The following is a 16784-nucleotide window of genomic DNA, read 5'->3' as shown; positions in this document are numbered from 1 at the left end:
TAAACTTGCATCGCATTTCCCGGTTAAGCATCTTAGGAATCCCCTTTAACATCTTGACATTTAGTACCAAATGTAGTTAGGATTTAAGGTATCTGTCTTCCTCCAGCTTTTCCTCATCGAACTTTATGACAATGGTTTGACATTTGTGGTGTTCTCATTTTTTACTTTTCATCATATGATTCTTCAAATAAAATACAATTATGATAAGATTAGTGTAGAGTAATATGATCATAATATGCATCTGCTGGTTACACAGTTTTTAGTATCCTAGAAAAGAATGAACATTTTCTTCCATGTCGTTTAGGTATCACTAATTTTCCAGACTTAAGTACTGGGAAAACATATCATATCCCATTGTTCCGCGTAGCACGTAAGTTTTAGCAGTGTCTCAACGTCTCCCAGGCCAGTGACCAAAGTGGTGTGGGCTATGTTCTCTCCAAGTATCCATGGTTATCGAGGCGTCTCACTGGTACAAAGCAAGGGTTCGAACGCGCTATGAAGCTTCAGAAAGCGTGAATCAAAAAGCAGGGTTTCACATCGACAGTCGTTGTCATCACTCGGTATGATTGGGTCCAATCTTCCCCACCTCCTGGAAGTGTTAGCTAGTGTCCATCTGTTGATGGTGTTGATCATTATTCACATCTATCAAAGCATTAGTAAGAAGACCTGTGAAGTACACCTTTTGCGTCTGCCGTAGAAATCTACCGCAAAGAAAGGTTTGTTTACGTTTTGAGGCATCAAACTTTGTACGACGACCATAGTCAGGATTTGAACCAGTAATTCATTATCAGTTGTCTACACTTGTAACATCGGTGTCTGAAATGTCTTGGTGTCATGAGCTATTCTTCATCTGTTTGATGACTCACGATAACAGACTCCCGAAATCAAGGCTTATGTCTTTCAGGACTTCGAAGACAACATGACATCCAGAGGTTCCGGCATGAATACGAACTACAGCTGCTCCTCACGAACGCCCTTACGAACGGCTTCGACGAAAACACAGGAGCCATTGCTCAACGCAGAGAGACACGCACACCCAGCTCCCCCACAATGAACCATACGGCCCACCTACGAAATCATCCACAGGTAAGCCGCACAATAATTCAGCTTAGTTTCCGTATAATACCAGATGATTTCGCCTTAATACCGGGTTGATGGCGGGCGGGTCTGGTAGATTACCAGGTCAGTGACGCTCGCTGGTCAGGGATGATCTGACCTGCCTTTGTTCCGTCGTTGTTTACGTCGGGTTATGCGTGTCTGGTCCTCTTCTTTGTACGTGTTGTGTGCTTCTTGTTTTGCTCCTCCGAGTTTCTGATTTTTCTCGAAAAAGAAATGATTTTGTTGTGCGTTCGGCAACAGTTCCATATTTCAGTCATCATTGTAGTGAAACAGTAGCGTTCTGTATTCAGTGCTGTTACACACTTACTCGGGAGAAATAAACACTGAGGACTTTCTTTATTATAGATTCTACGCAGTCTAAGCAACGCAGAATTTCTGATTGCGATTTCTAGTCTTGCTTATCTATTAAAAGAATGTTAGAGACTGTTTCGTACCTCTCTCTCGGTTTTGAGTATGGTTTAGATATATAGATTTAGTTAGTGTTTTGTTCATAGACGAACCGTAGGATCGGAGCTCAAAAAAAATCAATATCGAATATGTTTTGCGAGCGATTCAATAAGATTCGTGTGGAGCATATGTTCGGTAAGGTAGGTGAACTTAGTTTTGGGTTTAGATTCGAATCCATGCAGGACCAACCCCGAGCGGGCCCAGAGTGATTCATGGTCAACGTGTGTGTGTGTATGTGTGGTTTAAGGCTAAAGTGAGCGCTTATAGCAGTAAAACCCATAAATTGCCGCTCGTTCCCTTAATGATAGAATTAATCTCACATGGCTAGTAAAAACGAGACCCACATATTTCCACGTGTTCACTTTAAAGATGAGATTACCTCCACGTAGCCACTTAACGTCATTAGATTGCTGTCTGCATGTCATTATGTCGAGGGTTTGTATTTAGCCAGAGATCTTACAGCGACATGAAATGCTCTAAACAAAACCAGCGATAATTTCACAGCTGGGTCATTATTATGTCATCGACAAACAGAACACGTTGCATTTTTAAAAAGTGTCTTACATGCCCTGTGTATAAAGATAAATAAGAGAGGTTAGAGGGTATACCCCTGTAGCACGCCAACGGATAGATTCATTTCAGACGGTCTGTGTCCGTCAAAATCAAACATGTTTCCAGTAAAAATGAACAATCGTAACGGGAGGGTAATTTCCTGTTCTAATTTCTGTATGAAAAAATGAGTTACGCCATCTTACAAGAATCGTGGGTGATAGAACTAGGAGGAAAACATTAAACTTATGCAAATTTGATTCTGTGAAACTCATACGAACAGAATAGGAACCAACCAGGTTCGAACATGGATTAACAAAACACAAACCCAGTGAAACGTGGACGACCCGTACCAAAACTTAGTAAAACACAGACAGATAGAACACGAACCCAGTGAAATATAGAAGAACAAAACAAGAACCTAATGAAACATGGACGCACAGAACAAGCACTAGTGAAACGTGGACAGATAGATAGATCCCCCATGCAACCAAGGCGCAGGTGAACATAACCTGTATTTAGGGGCAAGTGAAGTTGATGTCTGAGGTAGAGTTCCGCGTAAGGCATCTCGCTAGTGTGGGTCCCGTCGCTGGCTGTGCCTCCCACCCCTGCCGGACGCCACGTCCGACGCCGCCCCCCGTGCCTCGCGCCCCTCTAAGGAGTTAATTGAAAGATAAGCGATAAGACGAGAGCAGGTCTGGCCAGGGGTGGGTGAAGGGAGGAGAAGAGGGTAAGACTTCGCCTCCAACACTCAACACCAACAGGTCGACATTTTCATTTTTTCATTCTCTCCAGTTAGTGAACTCTGCTTGTGTTTCGTACGATGCCATATAGTCCAGTTTTTTAGTATCTGTTGTAAGAAACAGTCATCTGTTTCCTTTCGTCCTCAGCATGATTAGATTGTTGAACCAACGGATCTTTAGACTTGCATCAGAAACTCATAACAAATCGTATTAGAGGATTTATCGCCTCTCCCTGGGTCATCTGATACGCACGAAACAAATGGAAAAAAAAAAAACCCAAAGAGGATCTTGTTAATACCAGGGGACACCGACAGGTGGACGAGACCTGATATTCCAAGTTGTCACTGCCAGGATGATAACATCAGGGAGCGGCTCTAGAAGAAAGAGATCGCTGGCTGTTGTTCCTTCTGCCGCTCCTTCATTACCCTGACGCCCTGGACAAGACTTTCTCTGTGAGTGGCCGCCGCTGCCGCGGGAACGAGGCCTCCTACACCGTCAGTTGGCTGACCTCATCGTTGTCCTTGTATGGTCTGATGTGAATGGGTGGTGAGCGGAGACTACTCCCATTTGGAGTGCGGTCGTTGCGTCCTGACAATTGTCGTGGGATTGTGATTAAAGGTAAACGTGTGGTCAACAACTGGCAAAACATAACACTGTTGCCTGGTTGTATATCTTAACCCTCCATGAGACACAGAGCAATTGAATGAAGCCTTTTAAGTTCAAATTTCCGGGATGATCCATTTACATTTTGAGCTATAAAGACGTGTGTGTGTATGTGTGTGTGTGTGTGTGTGTGTGTGTGTGTGTGTGTGTGTGTGTTGTAGGGGAGAGGGGTGGTGCCACTTAAGCGCCCGCTAACTACAGCATCACTGATTACTGTCTGTGTATGTAAATGTTTTGATGAGTGAAAGGTACTCATGCCGGTGCTCTTAGCAAAATTCGAAAACGGCCTTGGCGAGATGCACAGCAGGAACGATTTGTGAGAGGATGAAAATGTTGTGTGAGGTTTCCTCAGTAGCTGTGGACACAGACATTATCATTAAGCAGATCTGTCGAGTGTTGCACTGTACCCGACAAGCAAAAATTATGTAAGGAAATTCTTTGTCAGTTTTGATTAAGTTAAGAGAGGCAAAGGTTACAACAATAGTAGAGTGGCTGAACAAAATAATTTTTATTTGCTAGGCAGACGAAAGCTCCTTGCGCGCGATAGGGAGGAGAAATTTGTGAAAAGATGTGGGGAAAGGGAGATTAATTTCTGTATCAAGGAGATTTTACGTAATAAAGCGGAAAAATCTTCAACACCTTGATCTCCTCCAAGTGTTCAAGATGATTCTCAGACCATACACACCCTCAGTGTGCATACGGTCCCTGAGTGGTGGTGGTGATGGTGGTTCTGGTGCTACAGCCTCTGTGATTACGACAGTAACTGATGGTTGACGTAACAGTGATCGCAATAAGATAGGATATCATGACGGTCAAATGTGAGGTGGAGTAGTGTCAGGTGTATGGCGCAGGTAGACGTGCCTGGAGGTAACGATACCTTCTCACTGGCACTAGCGGAGGTCATGACACTGGCACTGATGGTGTATCTCCGCTCCTCCTCTACCCTCTCCCCTCCTCACCTCACTTTCCTTCCGCCGCCTCGAGCAGGGAAGATGAGTCGTCCCTCCCCCATCATCTCAGACGCTCGACCTGACATCCCGTGGTTCCAGTAATTCATTCATACTGGGTGTAAACAAGCTCGCAGGAGGATGGGGGAAAACATATCCTTCAGAAAGATTTATGGCCCGACGTGACGCGGGGACGGAGGGACCATTTTGCGTGATCATAAAATTATCCAGCGTACCTCAGAGCTTATTTAGGACGCCAGAGAATGTCAGGAGATGTAAGTAAATCAAATTCCAGACAATATCATGTCTTCAGGAACTTTTTTTTCCTTCAAGGTGTTTTTTGTTTAAGGACGTTAAAATCTGAACATCTAGGGAGCGGCACAGAGTTATGCAGTATCTTGACACATCGTCATTCTCATCGTCGTCTTCTCCTTCTATCCCCAAACGTCGTCCAATATGATCTAGTGAGGCTTGGGGGCTTTGAGGGAGGTCATTGATTACTGAGAATAGAGAATCCACGACGTCACAACTCTCTCTCTCTCTCTCTCTCTCCCTCTCTCTCTCTCTCTCTCTCTCTCTCTCTCTCTCTCTCTCTCTCTCTCTCTCTCTCTCTCATCTGCTGGTGCAGCAGCGTCCCAGCGCAGTAGTTGTGTGTGCTGGCCACCGTCTGACCAGTCAGCCACGGCCTGATCACCATGTCCACTACCGGACGCAGGGAGACTTACCTCGTCCCTCAGCCTCCTCGTTACGGCTCCCCTGGGACACACTTGAGGCCCTCGCTCTCACGCCCTAGGGTAGCAGCGATAGACCCACAGTGGAGGAGAGGTAAGGTAGACGGAGAGACATGAGGGAAAGCTAATGATGACAGACCCAGAAGGATTGGTAAGACAGGGAATGAGGAGGAAAGAGATAATGAAAGAGAAGTAAGGGATATCAAAGAGAAATGAAAGAGGCAGGAGGAGGAATGAAAAGGCAAGGACAGGGAAGGGAAATGAAAGACAAAGAGAAGAAATGATAGAAGCAAAATAGAAATAAACGAGGCTGAGGAGGACGATGAGAGACATCAAAGTGGAGGAGATGAGTGATGAAGAATGAAATGAATAGTAAGGGAGGAAATAAGCAGTGGGAGGAGAAGATGGTGGATAACAGGGAATCGATGCGGAGGAAGAGTTGTAGAAGTAAGTTTTGAAAAATAAAGCTGAGTGATAGAAGGAATGAACGGTGATGAAAAAAGTGAGTGATGGGGTGCGAAATGAATGGTGAAGGAGAATTAGTGTTGGTGACAGATGAACCGAGTGTGAAACATGAAGTGGAAGTTGGTGGTGCCGGAGGCAATGGGTGGTAATGAGGGGAATGAATCGTGAAAGTGACTGATAGAGAAAATGACTGACGTGTAATGAAATATTGTGTGAGAGAGGAAGTGAAAGGTTGGAGAGAGGAGGAGAAACTTCATGAAACGGTGGACAAGAAAAGAGTGTAAAGAGAACAGTGGGGCAGAATAAAGGAATAAAAGTACAGATACGAAAACGGAAAGAAAATGAATATGTTTAGAGAGGAAATGGAGACTCACAATTAAATCATGAAGAGCAGTACTTAATACATGAAACAATTGTATCTTTAAATAGTTTAATGTATCGAAAAGGTCATGGAACGTGATAAGGAATTGCCTTGCAGGAGGGGGGGGATTGAAACCTTTTGTTTACGAAGTTTTCAAGCACATTTATAGAGGAGAGTTAAGCCCTTTAAGATTCTTTTAGTCGTTTGAATAGATAAAAGAACCAAACACTTCCCTAAAGAGGTGATAGAAGAAGAAAGAAGAAGAATTAAAGGAAAACGAGAGTTAGACGACACGGAATAAATAGGTTGATGAGAGACAAAATAAAAAAAGCAAAGAAGCAAATTAGAAAAGGATGAGGATTAGATAAGATGATAGAAAAGATGAAGTACGCAAGATAAAGGAGATAGGAGACAATACACTGGTGGAGAGTATAAGAGTAAGTCGAAGAAGGAAGATAAAGATGGACTTAAGATAATACAGTCAGAAAGTTAAGAAATGGAGCCAACGGGGAATTAGACAAGATGAAAAGATTGAAAAAAAGAGAATCTGGTAAATATAGAAAGATAACGCCCGTAGGCAACATGATGAAAGAATAGATAACACAGTATAAGATAGAAAAAATACTAGCAGAAAAGAGAAAACAAATAGAAAATAGATAAGACATTCAAGGAGATGGAACAAGTGAAGAAAACGAAAGGTGAACGAAGATAGCATTCCTGATAATCGAGGTGGTGGGGTGGGAGGAAGGGCCAGCGGGCGTCTGTTTACATTTGTCAGCTGACGACCACAACACGCGCCTCTCCTCATACCGTCGCCTTATCTACTTGGGCTCGGCTGCTGCCTCTCGTGTTTCGCCGTGCGTCACCGCCCTGTTACGGCGTCACAGTGGCACGGCACGGTGGGTCTTATCTCACCACTCCACAACCAAGGGATGGTAGTGGATCCCAGCAGAGGTTGTGTGGGGAGACCGACGCCGTCATGAGAAATGGGTCGGTAGCGGGGAAACCATTGCTTACGTCAGCCTTCTCGTGGCTGCACGATAACGTCTTGACTTGACAGACCCACACCTCTCTCTCTCTCTCTCTCTCTCTCTCTCTCTCTCTCTCTCTCTCTCTCTCTCTCTCTCTCTCTCTCTCTCCTTTTTCTTTGAGGTCGTCTTCGTTCTGTCACTTATCGACCAGCCCAGCAGGGAGAATGAACAACTGAGATTGCTGTGGGCCGACTGTGTCCAGGAATCGGACCCAGGCCCACGTAATTCATAGTCAGCGACACTGACCGCCACAACACGGGTTCTCACGCTCGTGTTATCATGGTCAATGCAACCATATCTCTCATCAGTGTATACGCGTTTATAACCGCTGTCATCACTACGTTTACAACAGCTATCTCAAGTCTTGGAGTCTCCATCATTCTCACCACAACCATTGTTCAAACTGCACCATTACCATCACCACCACTACATAGACATATCATGCCTAAGCTCTCGTACCTTGTTATCCTTCCTACCACTACTGTTAACATCAGTACCATAACCCCTACCTTCACTACCGTAACTCATATCCCTTACGATATTTATCACAACTTTACCACTGCTACTACAAACCCATACCATTACAAGCACAACTCTTCCATTACTGGCACAATCCTTAACATCAGTACCACAGTGAATGGATTCCTTCTCCCTCCTCTGAGCCCGCCACAGTTACATTCCCACACAGTTGTCTCAAACAGGAGGACAAATTCCCTAGGGTCAGGTGAGAGGTTGACATTGGTATACAGTCATCACGTCAGGTCCAGAGAAATTGCTACCTTGACCCCGGAGAAAGAATTCCTTTAACTAGAATAGATTTATAATTAGCAGTTAACTTGGCCGTCCTAATCAACTTTCTAATAAGTGAAATCAGATATGATTTTTTTGTGTGGCTTTGCCATCATCGAAAGTTTGGATCTGGTGCTCAAGTAAATAGCTTCAGAAGACCAACAAATGTTCAGGTGCGATACACATATTACAGATAGCTGAAAAAATCTAACAGAGAAGCTCTTTTGTCAAAAATCGAAAAGGGGTGAAGAAGTAACGTGGTTCCCTCCTGGTCTTTCTGATAAATTCGTGGAAGCCGAAGATTATATTAAGCTTTCTTCAGCTGCTGTTGCTGCTTGGTACTAGGCCTATTGACTGCCAGGGTTAAGACATCCAACGTCAAGTGATAACCACTAGTCGAGTAATCTTGACCACTATCTTCGAGTGTCCAAGAGAACTAACTGTAAGCCCGTCCACGCGCTCTGTAAATATTTGTCCTCTCAAATGTCTTACCATTACAAGTACCTGCTGAAGTTGCACAGTGATGTGGTGTGGCTCTGTGTGGAGTGCTGCTCATATATCTTAGCTCTGTGATTCCCTGCGGTGAGCGCTACGCTCTAGCCCTACCTTTTGGCCAAAATCGTGCCGTAGGTATTCTAAGGCAGGCATCCGATCTCGAGGGAGAGAGAGAAGTGCCCTCTAACTAGGAATATACCAAGGTAGTGAACTGCAATATACGTGTAAGTACCCAGCAGGCCACTATACCCTACAGATATTGCTGTGTGTTGGCAACTCAAGTATTCTTTAGATTCAAAAAATATTTTAAAATATTAAAGTTTTCTTGAGAAGGGAGGGATCCTTTTGTACCGTGTAGAACGTTCCATAAGCTAATTCCTTGCTGATCTTATATTCACAGTCCATGTATGGTATTACAGATGTTGTCCCTCAGGAACTTTACAGATGTGCTATGTGTAAGGCACTTATGAATCATGTCGTCCTATATGACCTTATCACCGGACGCGCGTGGCCTTTCTGAAGACTTACATACGGGGTTAATCCCCCCCCCCCCCGGTCTTACACCCATGGTCCCTTTAAGACCTTACACAAGGGGTCCCTCTAAGACCCTCCTCCTCCACCGGCACCCACTGGTAAACACCCCCCAGGGAGAACGCTCAGAAGTTTATTTACAGTTCGTGTGTGGGCCGAGGATGGCGTCTCGGAGGTCCATAATCTCCTTCATGATCTCACCGATAATCGCCTCCATGATCTCCCCAATAACCTGGTCAATAATCTAGGCAATAATCGGCTTTATAATCCGTGTTTGTGTACTGCCCGGGTCCTCTGTGGTCGAGGTATTGAAGCGGGTGAGAGCGTAGCAGTCATCCCACAAAACCGTTTACGAGTTTGTTCATTTGTCTGTTTTGATATTGACTCTCTAACTTTGTATCTAATTTAATAACATATCTACAAGTACCTATATATTTTCCTCCATAGCAATGAAAAAGGGACATACCAGAAATAAATCTCTGAGTTTCTTAACAACGTCTCTTGAATTCGGTATGAGATATGAGTACGAACGTTGGAAGTTAGTTCAGTGATTTGGGCGTTCCGAACCAGTCGAATGCTAGTGAATCATATTGAGACACACGAGAATCAAGTAATCTGTCACCCTGACCCTGACATCTGAATGTGGCTAAGATGCTCAAGATAAATCTTAGTCTCGAAAAAAAAACTGCACTAGACATTAGCATTAGATAAGCTACAGCAGTGATAAAGGTTCCCACAGTCTGCTCTCTAGTTAGACTGATGATAAAGTTTCAAAATTTTCACGACAAGCTTGCAATCGTCACTCCACAGGAGAGATGAAAATAGAAATAAACACTGTAACACAACCAGTCTTGCGTAGATATTACGAAAGGAAGGAGAATGAAGATTTTAGTAAAATTTTAGTTATTGGCTTCCTTTTGTATGGAAGTTGTCAGTCTGTAATCCTTACATTCGTTGACACATACTGCTGTAGTTGTTGATACATACTGTTATAGGTCGATGATACACACTACTGCTATTCATGCACCCAGCACAGAGTCACAATACCTTGTTTGAGTCTGGGGCTAAGTACCTCTCCTGCTTAAGTTCTCATTTCATAATCTTCTCGTGATCGCCAAACTCCCAAGATCCTTTCAGCGAATTCCTACCAGACTTCTTCGGCTCTTAAATGTCGTCTCTCCAGTCATCACTGACAAGAACCTTCCAATAAACCCCTCCCATTACTTTCAACTCCAGAAACCCAACTCCAAACTCCTCTCAAATGATGCAATTCGTAAAATCCGTCCTTCAAGTAAACACTTTTCGTAACCCTTCACCAAAGTCCTCTCTCAATCCTCATTTCCTGAAACCCTTCCCTCCAACCAACACCCCAATAACCCTTCAAATCATCCCTTCCAAAATCTTCAACTCTTAACAGCCGTCCCTTCAAGGCAAAAAGATAAAAACAATTATAACATACAGTACCTTACCTCCAGTCACCTGGACCAGGATGTCTGTACCATTTTGTACATCATGCACCTCCTCAGCTGGGAGGTACATGATTCATAACATTACCAACAACAGTATAGATATCAACATTAGCTTAATGATATCTTAAACAGGCTCTCCCATGCTAGGAGCTTCGTTTCTTATCACTTGTTTGTTCGAACCAGTGAGGCAAGACTGACACAACTGCACCGTGGTCTGCCTGGGAGAACCCGGCTGTGTGGTGATGCAAGATGAGTAACACTGTGTTCCGTATATTTGTTAAGTGTTTGCGTTCAGTATTAGTGTTCAATGTGTCATTGCTCTGAACTATTGCTCAGTATTGGTGTTTAGGGCTAGCTTTCAGTGTTAGTGTTCGGTACCAATGCTCAATACTTGTACTCAGTATTAGTGCTAGTACTCAGTACAAGAGTTTAATGCCGGTGCTCCGTACTTATGATCAGTATTAGTACTAGTGCTCAATACCAATGCTTAGTAAATAGTGCTCAGTATTAGAGTCCAGCCTTCGTGCTCAGTATAATAATTCAATGTTAGTTCTTCGAACTAAGTTTCAGTGCTAGTGGTAGGAATCAGTAGTTAGTATCATCGCTCATAACTAGTGTGTGATTGCAGGTCTCAGTTTCAGGACCAAAGCTTAGTAGCAGTGCTTAGTAATAGTTCTGGGTATCATTGAGCAGTACCAGTGCTCTGTGTCAGTGCTCAGTGCATAGTGCTCATCACCGTTACTCAGCATCAGTGTTCAGTCTATGTTTAAGTCCTCTCTGAGCCATGCAGTCGTTAGCCGCAATACGCAAGTGAGATGTCTGAGGGAGGCACTGAAGTAGGAATACGGAGGAAGCCTGTCTCGTCTCCTCAGTAGTTGATCCTCAGGTGATATGCCAGAAACAAACATTGTCTGGGAGGGATGATTACCACATCTTTAGAGACACACAACATTAACGAAGATGGGGACAGAACTCTCAGCTCTTGTGACCAGAAATGTTCCTATATGTGCGAGACTTCGGTCCTCGTCTACGACTGTAACAGATACGAGCGGTGGTAAGATTATCTCAGAGGGAACTGGATGTCGTCCTTGGTCCTCTACCTGCCTGAAGTGTTGGGTCTGGTGTCCCCCACCTATGCAAAGATTAGATCCTGCCAAATGTGCATGTATGCGCTTCACCCCAGCCTAGGGGAATAGGTAAAGGACCTTCCAGTCAATAGATAGAAATGTGAGCAATAACGAATCCAGGTCAATCTCGAAATCTCCCCTTTTCTCATCTGCAAAGTTTTATAAGTTTAGAGAAAGAAGAATTAGACCAAAATAAAGAGGAAAAAAAAACAGTAAAAGAAATCCACGAGCATATCAAGTGGTGTGACCCAGTGGTGGTAAAGGGACGACCCAGCCTCCATCCCCTCGCTCAGATTTGTTCTTGAGAGCGCGTTAAAATCTCCATCCATTACGGGAGGGCGGAGCAACACATAAATCTCCCTCCGCTCCCAGTGGTCAGCCGCGTCCTTCTCTCTCCACGTTGCTCCCTGTACATTCTCTCTCTCTCTCTCTCTCTCTCTCTCTCTCTCTCTCTCTCTCTCTCTCTCTCTCTCTCTCTCTCTCTCTCTCTCTCTCTCTCTCTCTCTCTCTCTCTCTCTGTTTCCTGTATTTCTGAGCAATCATGGGATGTGGTACGACGAACTTTTGTTAATACCCGCATTATTTGTTTTATGGATAGCAAATGTTTTCCAGAAGACATTCAATTTAAAAAAAAAAAAATCAAGGGCAACAAGAGAGAGAGAGAGAGAGAGAGAGAGAGAGAGAGAGAGAGAGAGAGAGAGAGAGACCAGACCAGGAACTCTGAGTTCGTGTCACCTTTATATAAAGAATTTGACCACAGAGGAGGTGAGGAGAGGAGGGACCTGCAGACAATAAACTTCTCCAACCTCTCTCTCTCTCTCTCTCTCTCTCTCTCTCTCTCTCTCTCTCTCTCTCTCTCTCTCTCTCTCTCTCACCCACTGACCTGCCGTCCGCCGGTCTCACGAACAAACAAAATATTTATTGTGCGTTGTGCCCACACTGACATTTCCAATTTCCAGGCGCACATTATCCAATTTTCTGTACAAAGACAGCAAATACTTAAGTCACATTTGTCTGTCGTATACAAGTGTCGTGTCCAAAGGTTTAACGTTGGCCACATTCTACGGGAAATCATAGAAAAAAAGGGAGGGTTTAGAAACAGGGTCAGGGAGTCTAGAGGACTTTCCTATCTTATCTTGCAAGATTATGAGCTTCGAGGAAATGGACAATGTCACACCGCTAGGCAGTCGATCAGGATTAGCGTAATTTATTACCAGTTTTAACTGAGTCTGGTTGTTTTTTTTATAGTTACGACACTCTCTAATGGCGCTAAGATCCTTGAGCTTATTGCTACGCCTTAAAAGACCATTTCTTAGAAGTTTGCCCACCGTAATGGCGCTTCGGTGCAGGCGGGTCGGGAGGGGCATGCGACGTAGGAAATGATGTGGAGAGGAAATGAGAGAAATATTCATGTGACACAAGGACTCGGTGTGACGAGAGTCAGGCATTGGGTATGTCCCTCTACCTGACATGTCGCAAGAAGGAAGTCCCTGGACGGTGTTAGGGATGCCTGGACGGTACTGGGAGCCGTGACACAATTACATTAAGTGCTTCTTGTGTTTTGGCTACTTTGAATTCCATTTACTCTTGGCTCAGTTACTCTCAATTCGTATCATCCATGGTTCTGTTACGATGAGTCTCTATCATCCATTCTTCTGTTACTTTGAATTTCTGTAATCTGTTACTCCGTTACTTTTAACCTGTATACATTCTAACTTTTCCCACACTCTTCTGTGAATTTTTTGATAACTTTCACCATCACAAACAGCCTCGAAAGGACCCAGTGGTCTGTTGCTATTTGACCTCTTTTGTATTCCTTGGCATTGCTCGGTGTAATCTCTGTCTTCCATTGTTTTGTTACTTTAGATTCTGATCACCAGTGGTTCTATTAATTGCTTTAGTTACTTTGAATATTTATTACCCACGATTCTGATACGCTGAATCCATAAAACCCATACTAACAGTACGATGAACGCCTGACATGCATATAGTTATCGTTTCATGTAATCCTTGTATTGTGATCGCACAATTGCCGGTTATTTTTCGTATTTATGATCCACGACAAAGTATCATATGTTCTCATTTCCATCACCAAGGCTTTTGAATTCAATTTATGTCAGTTTTCTTGCATTTTCACCAGCCGAGCCCTGATTTTCAGCGGTCAGAATCATGTCCATGATTCTCACTTTCTGGTTCTACTCGCCACAGAACGAGTTATCTTCGGTTTATTTCATCCATAAGCCAGTTAACCAGAGTTTCATTGCTGTGGAAGCCAGTTATTATAATATTCTGAATATCTCTGGATTAAATATCTTGTATGACAGTTATGCAGGAGACAGAAGTATTGTATTTCATCTAACCGCCGGTTATCTTGCAAGTATACCAGAAACAGCTGTATTGTCTTCTGATTTAAAGTTAAAAGTATCGTACTCTGGTTATATAGAAACAAGTTATCATCTGAAAGATTTCAGTCAAGCGACAATGAGCGACTTAAGGCCAGTTATCATGTATTCTTGTCATCCATGAGTTGTTTGTCTATCATTTGTGGTATCCATGAGAAATCACCGCGCATTTTGATCATCCAGGAGGCGCTATTTTGTCTGTTTATCACATTCCATTTTCTTGAATGTAGTCAGTAATAACAGCCTCATATCTAACAGTTGCCTATTGGTAGTTGGAATAGAAGAAGTGTAAGGATAAATCTACAAGGGTTCGATTCCCTAACGAACTGGATAACAGACAAAGGGTAAACGGAACCTCGAAGATAACGTTCAGGATAGCCAAGCGCTGGATGACTATGGGGGTAGGGTGGGCCGCCTCGCCGCCCGGGCAGACTCAGTACTACGAGGGAAGATGAATGAATTTTATGTCCACGGGAACCATTTAACCCCCTGTGGTGGGCCAGCCTACCTCCACCCAAGCCCACCACCACTACCTCCTGCTACCTCCTCTTTCTCCTTCACTACCTCCCCACCCACGCTACCCCGTCCTCCACCTCCATGCTACAAGCTAGCCCCTCCTCCTCCACCTGCGCACCCACACCCTACACTTGACCTCTCTTCCACCTCCACACCGACACAGCCCCTCCTCCACTGGACTAGACATTACCCCTTCCTTCACCGACAAATCCACACCCTATACATGAATTCTCTTCCTCCTCTACATCAACGCTTCCCATTATACACGTTACAAACCACTCATCCACTGTTCTTCCTGCACCACTCATCCACCGTTCTCCCTACTCCTCATTATTGTCAATGGAACGTAGCAGTTGTCTGGCAGTGTGATCATTTTTACAGCTGTGACTTAAGAGGTGAAAAAGTATGAGGTGCTTATGGAAGTTTTTTCTCACATTAAAGTGCTGGATACACATTGTGAATGTGTGGATGAAGTTTGAACGATTCATGAACAAGGATTTCAATATTTTGAATTTGATGTTTACCCCAAGTTGAGACATGAATACTGAAATTATGTACGGCATGAAGACATCTAATACGAGATAGAGCAAAAACTATTATTTCCTATTGGAAATCGATTCCCTTGGTATATCTCGGCCCTACGAAAGATTTTAAGAGTATATTCTCTTAGTTTATAATGCAAAGAAGCTTCTCATCAAGTTGTGTTTTTTAAATAAAAAAGTTTTACATGGAAAAAAATCATAGATTTCGTTAAAAATCTTTGTAAATATCAAACTTTTCACGGTGAATACCGTTTTAGATTCAACATGTTCTGTTAGAGTCATTAAGAAAGAAAATCAAGCTTTGAAATGAGTTCATGCGTCATATAATTCACGATAATTTATGTCAAATAACAAAACATACCTCGGTCCTAGGAAAGATTTTAGAGTATATTCTCTTACTATTTAAGGTAACGAAGACTTTCAGTAAGTTATATTTCATTTCTGAAACTAAAATATTTTCATAGAAAAAAATACCCTGAAATATCATTAACAGCAATATTGGCAAAATTCTTCAAAATTTAGTTTCTTAAAAATCATTCAGTGTATCAAACTTTTCATAATGAATACAGTTTCAGGGTCAAAATGCCATTTTAGAGATATTACGCAGAAAAATCAAGCTTTGAAATTAGTATGATTTTCATATAATTCACAATGATTTATTCATATAACAATATATATATATATATATATATATATATATATATATATATATATATATATATATATATATATATAAACTCTCTAATTATTTGATTCAGAGAAGCCTTTTACTACGTTATATCTAATTTTTGTAAGAAAAATCATTTTCGCGGAAAAGATACCCCGAACTATTATCTGCAATTTTTGGCAATTTGCTTCAAAACCCAGATTTCCTTAAAAAAAAAAATTTCAATGTCAAATTTTTCATTTTGAATGCGGTTTTAGGGATGTATTTCTGTTAAAAACAAACGGATTTTTGGTGGAGAAAATACCCCGAACTCTTACCTGCAACGTTTGGCTATTTTCTTCTTAAAGTTGATTTTCATATAAATTTTTCATGGTGATTAAGATATCAGGATTGAAATGTTCTTTCTCAGATACAGAGTACTTAAATCAAGCTTTGAAATGAGTTGCATTTTGATATCTTTCTTGACATTTCGCATCATATATCTGCCTTAAAAGGCAGTATACAGTATTTACTCTTAATATATAATGCAAAGAAGCCTTTCGTGCATTCATATTTCACTTTGAAAAGGAAAATGCTTTTACTAATTGAAAAATACCATGAATAATGTTACCTGCATTTCTGTCACTTTCTAAGAATAGATTTGCGTAAACTCTCAGTATAAGTTACATTATTCGTGTTGATTATGGTTCTGCGTCGAAAATGTTGTTTTACAAAGTTATTCTTGAATTTAAGATTCAAATCAATCCCTTTTTTTCAAATCATTATATTTTCTCTATATCTAATGCTATCTGTCAGCTGTAAGGAGTTTTATACGATATTTCACGTTGTCATTAGAGATAGAGAAGCCTCTAATCTCCCTCTTAGTTCTTCTCCTCCTGCTATTGTTTCTAATGATGATATTTATACCACCACCACCACTATCACCACTACCATCATTAACCATCACATCACCACCACAACCTCCATTGACTACCACCATTATCACCTCTGTCACTCTTACAAACATCACCAATACTATCACCATGACCACCACACCACGTTCACACAATCAGGACATTGCATATCCTTCCCTCTCCGTCTCCTCTTCCTCCTTCCACCTCCTCTTCCACGTCTACCCCCACCCATAGGACTCCAGCAGCCAGGGAGCGCCCCGAGGGAGGCCGGTCAGGTAGGCTCCATGAATGAATTAC

At 42.5% G+C, this 16784-nt stretch overlaps 1 protein-coding gene across 1 annotated transcript in view; it reads left to right on the top strand.

Annotated features, from left to right (window-relative positions):
* LOC139749262 (uncharacterized) overlaps window positions 1–16784 on the top strand; it is a 176627-nt gene that overhangs the window by 139064 nt on the left and 20779 nt on the right. The window contains exon 3 of the mRNA XM_071662999.1: window positions 905–1086. Within this exon, the coding sequence (XP_071519100.1) occupies window positions 905–1086 (182 nt within the window). The remainder of the gene's footprint in view (window positions 1–904; window positions 1087–16784) is intronic.

This window comes from Panulirus ornatus, chromosome 6 (assembly GCF_036320965.1).
Source record: "Panulirus ornatus isolate Po-2019 chromosome 6, ASM3632096v1, whole genome shotgun sequence".
In the NCBI taxonomy this organism is placed as follows: Eukaryota; Metazoa; Arthropoda; class Malacostraca; order Decapoda; family Palinuridae; genus Panulirus; species Panulirus ornatus.
This window is presented reverse-complemented; position numbering and strand designations above follow the sequence as displayed.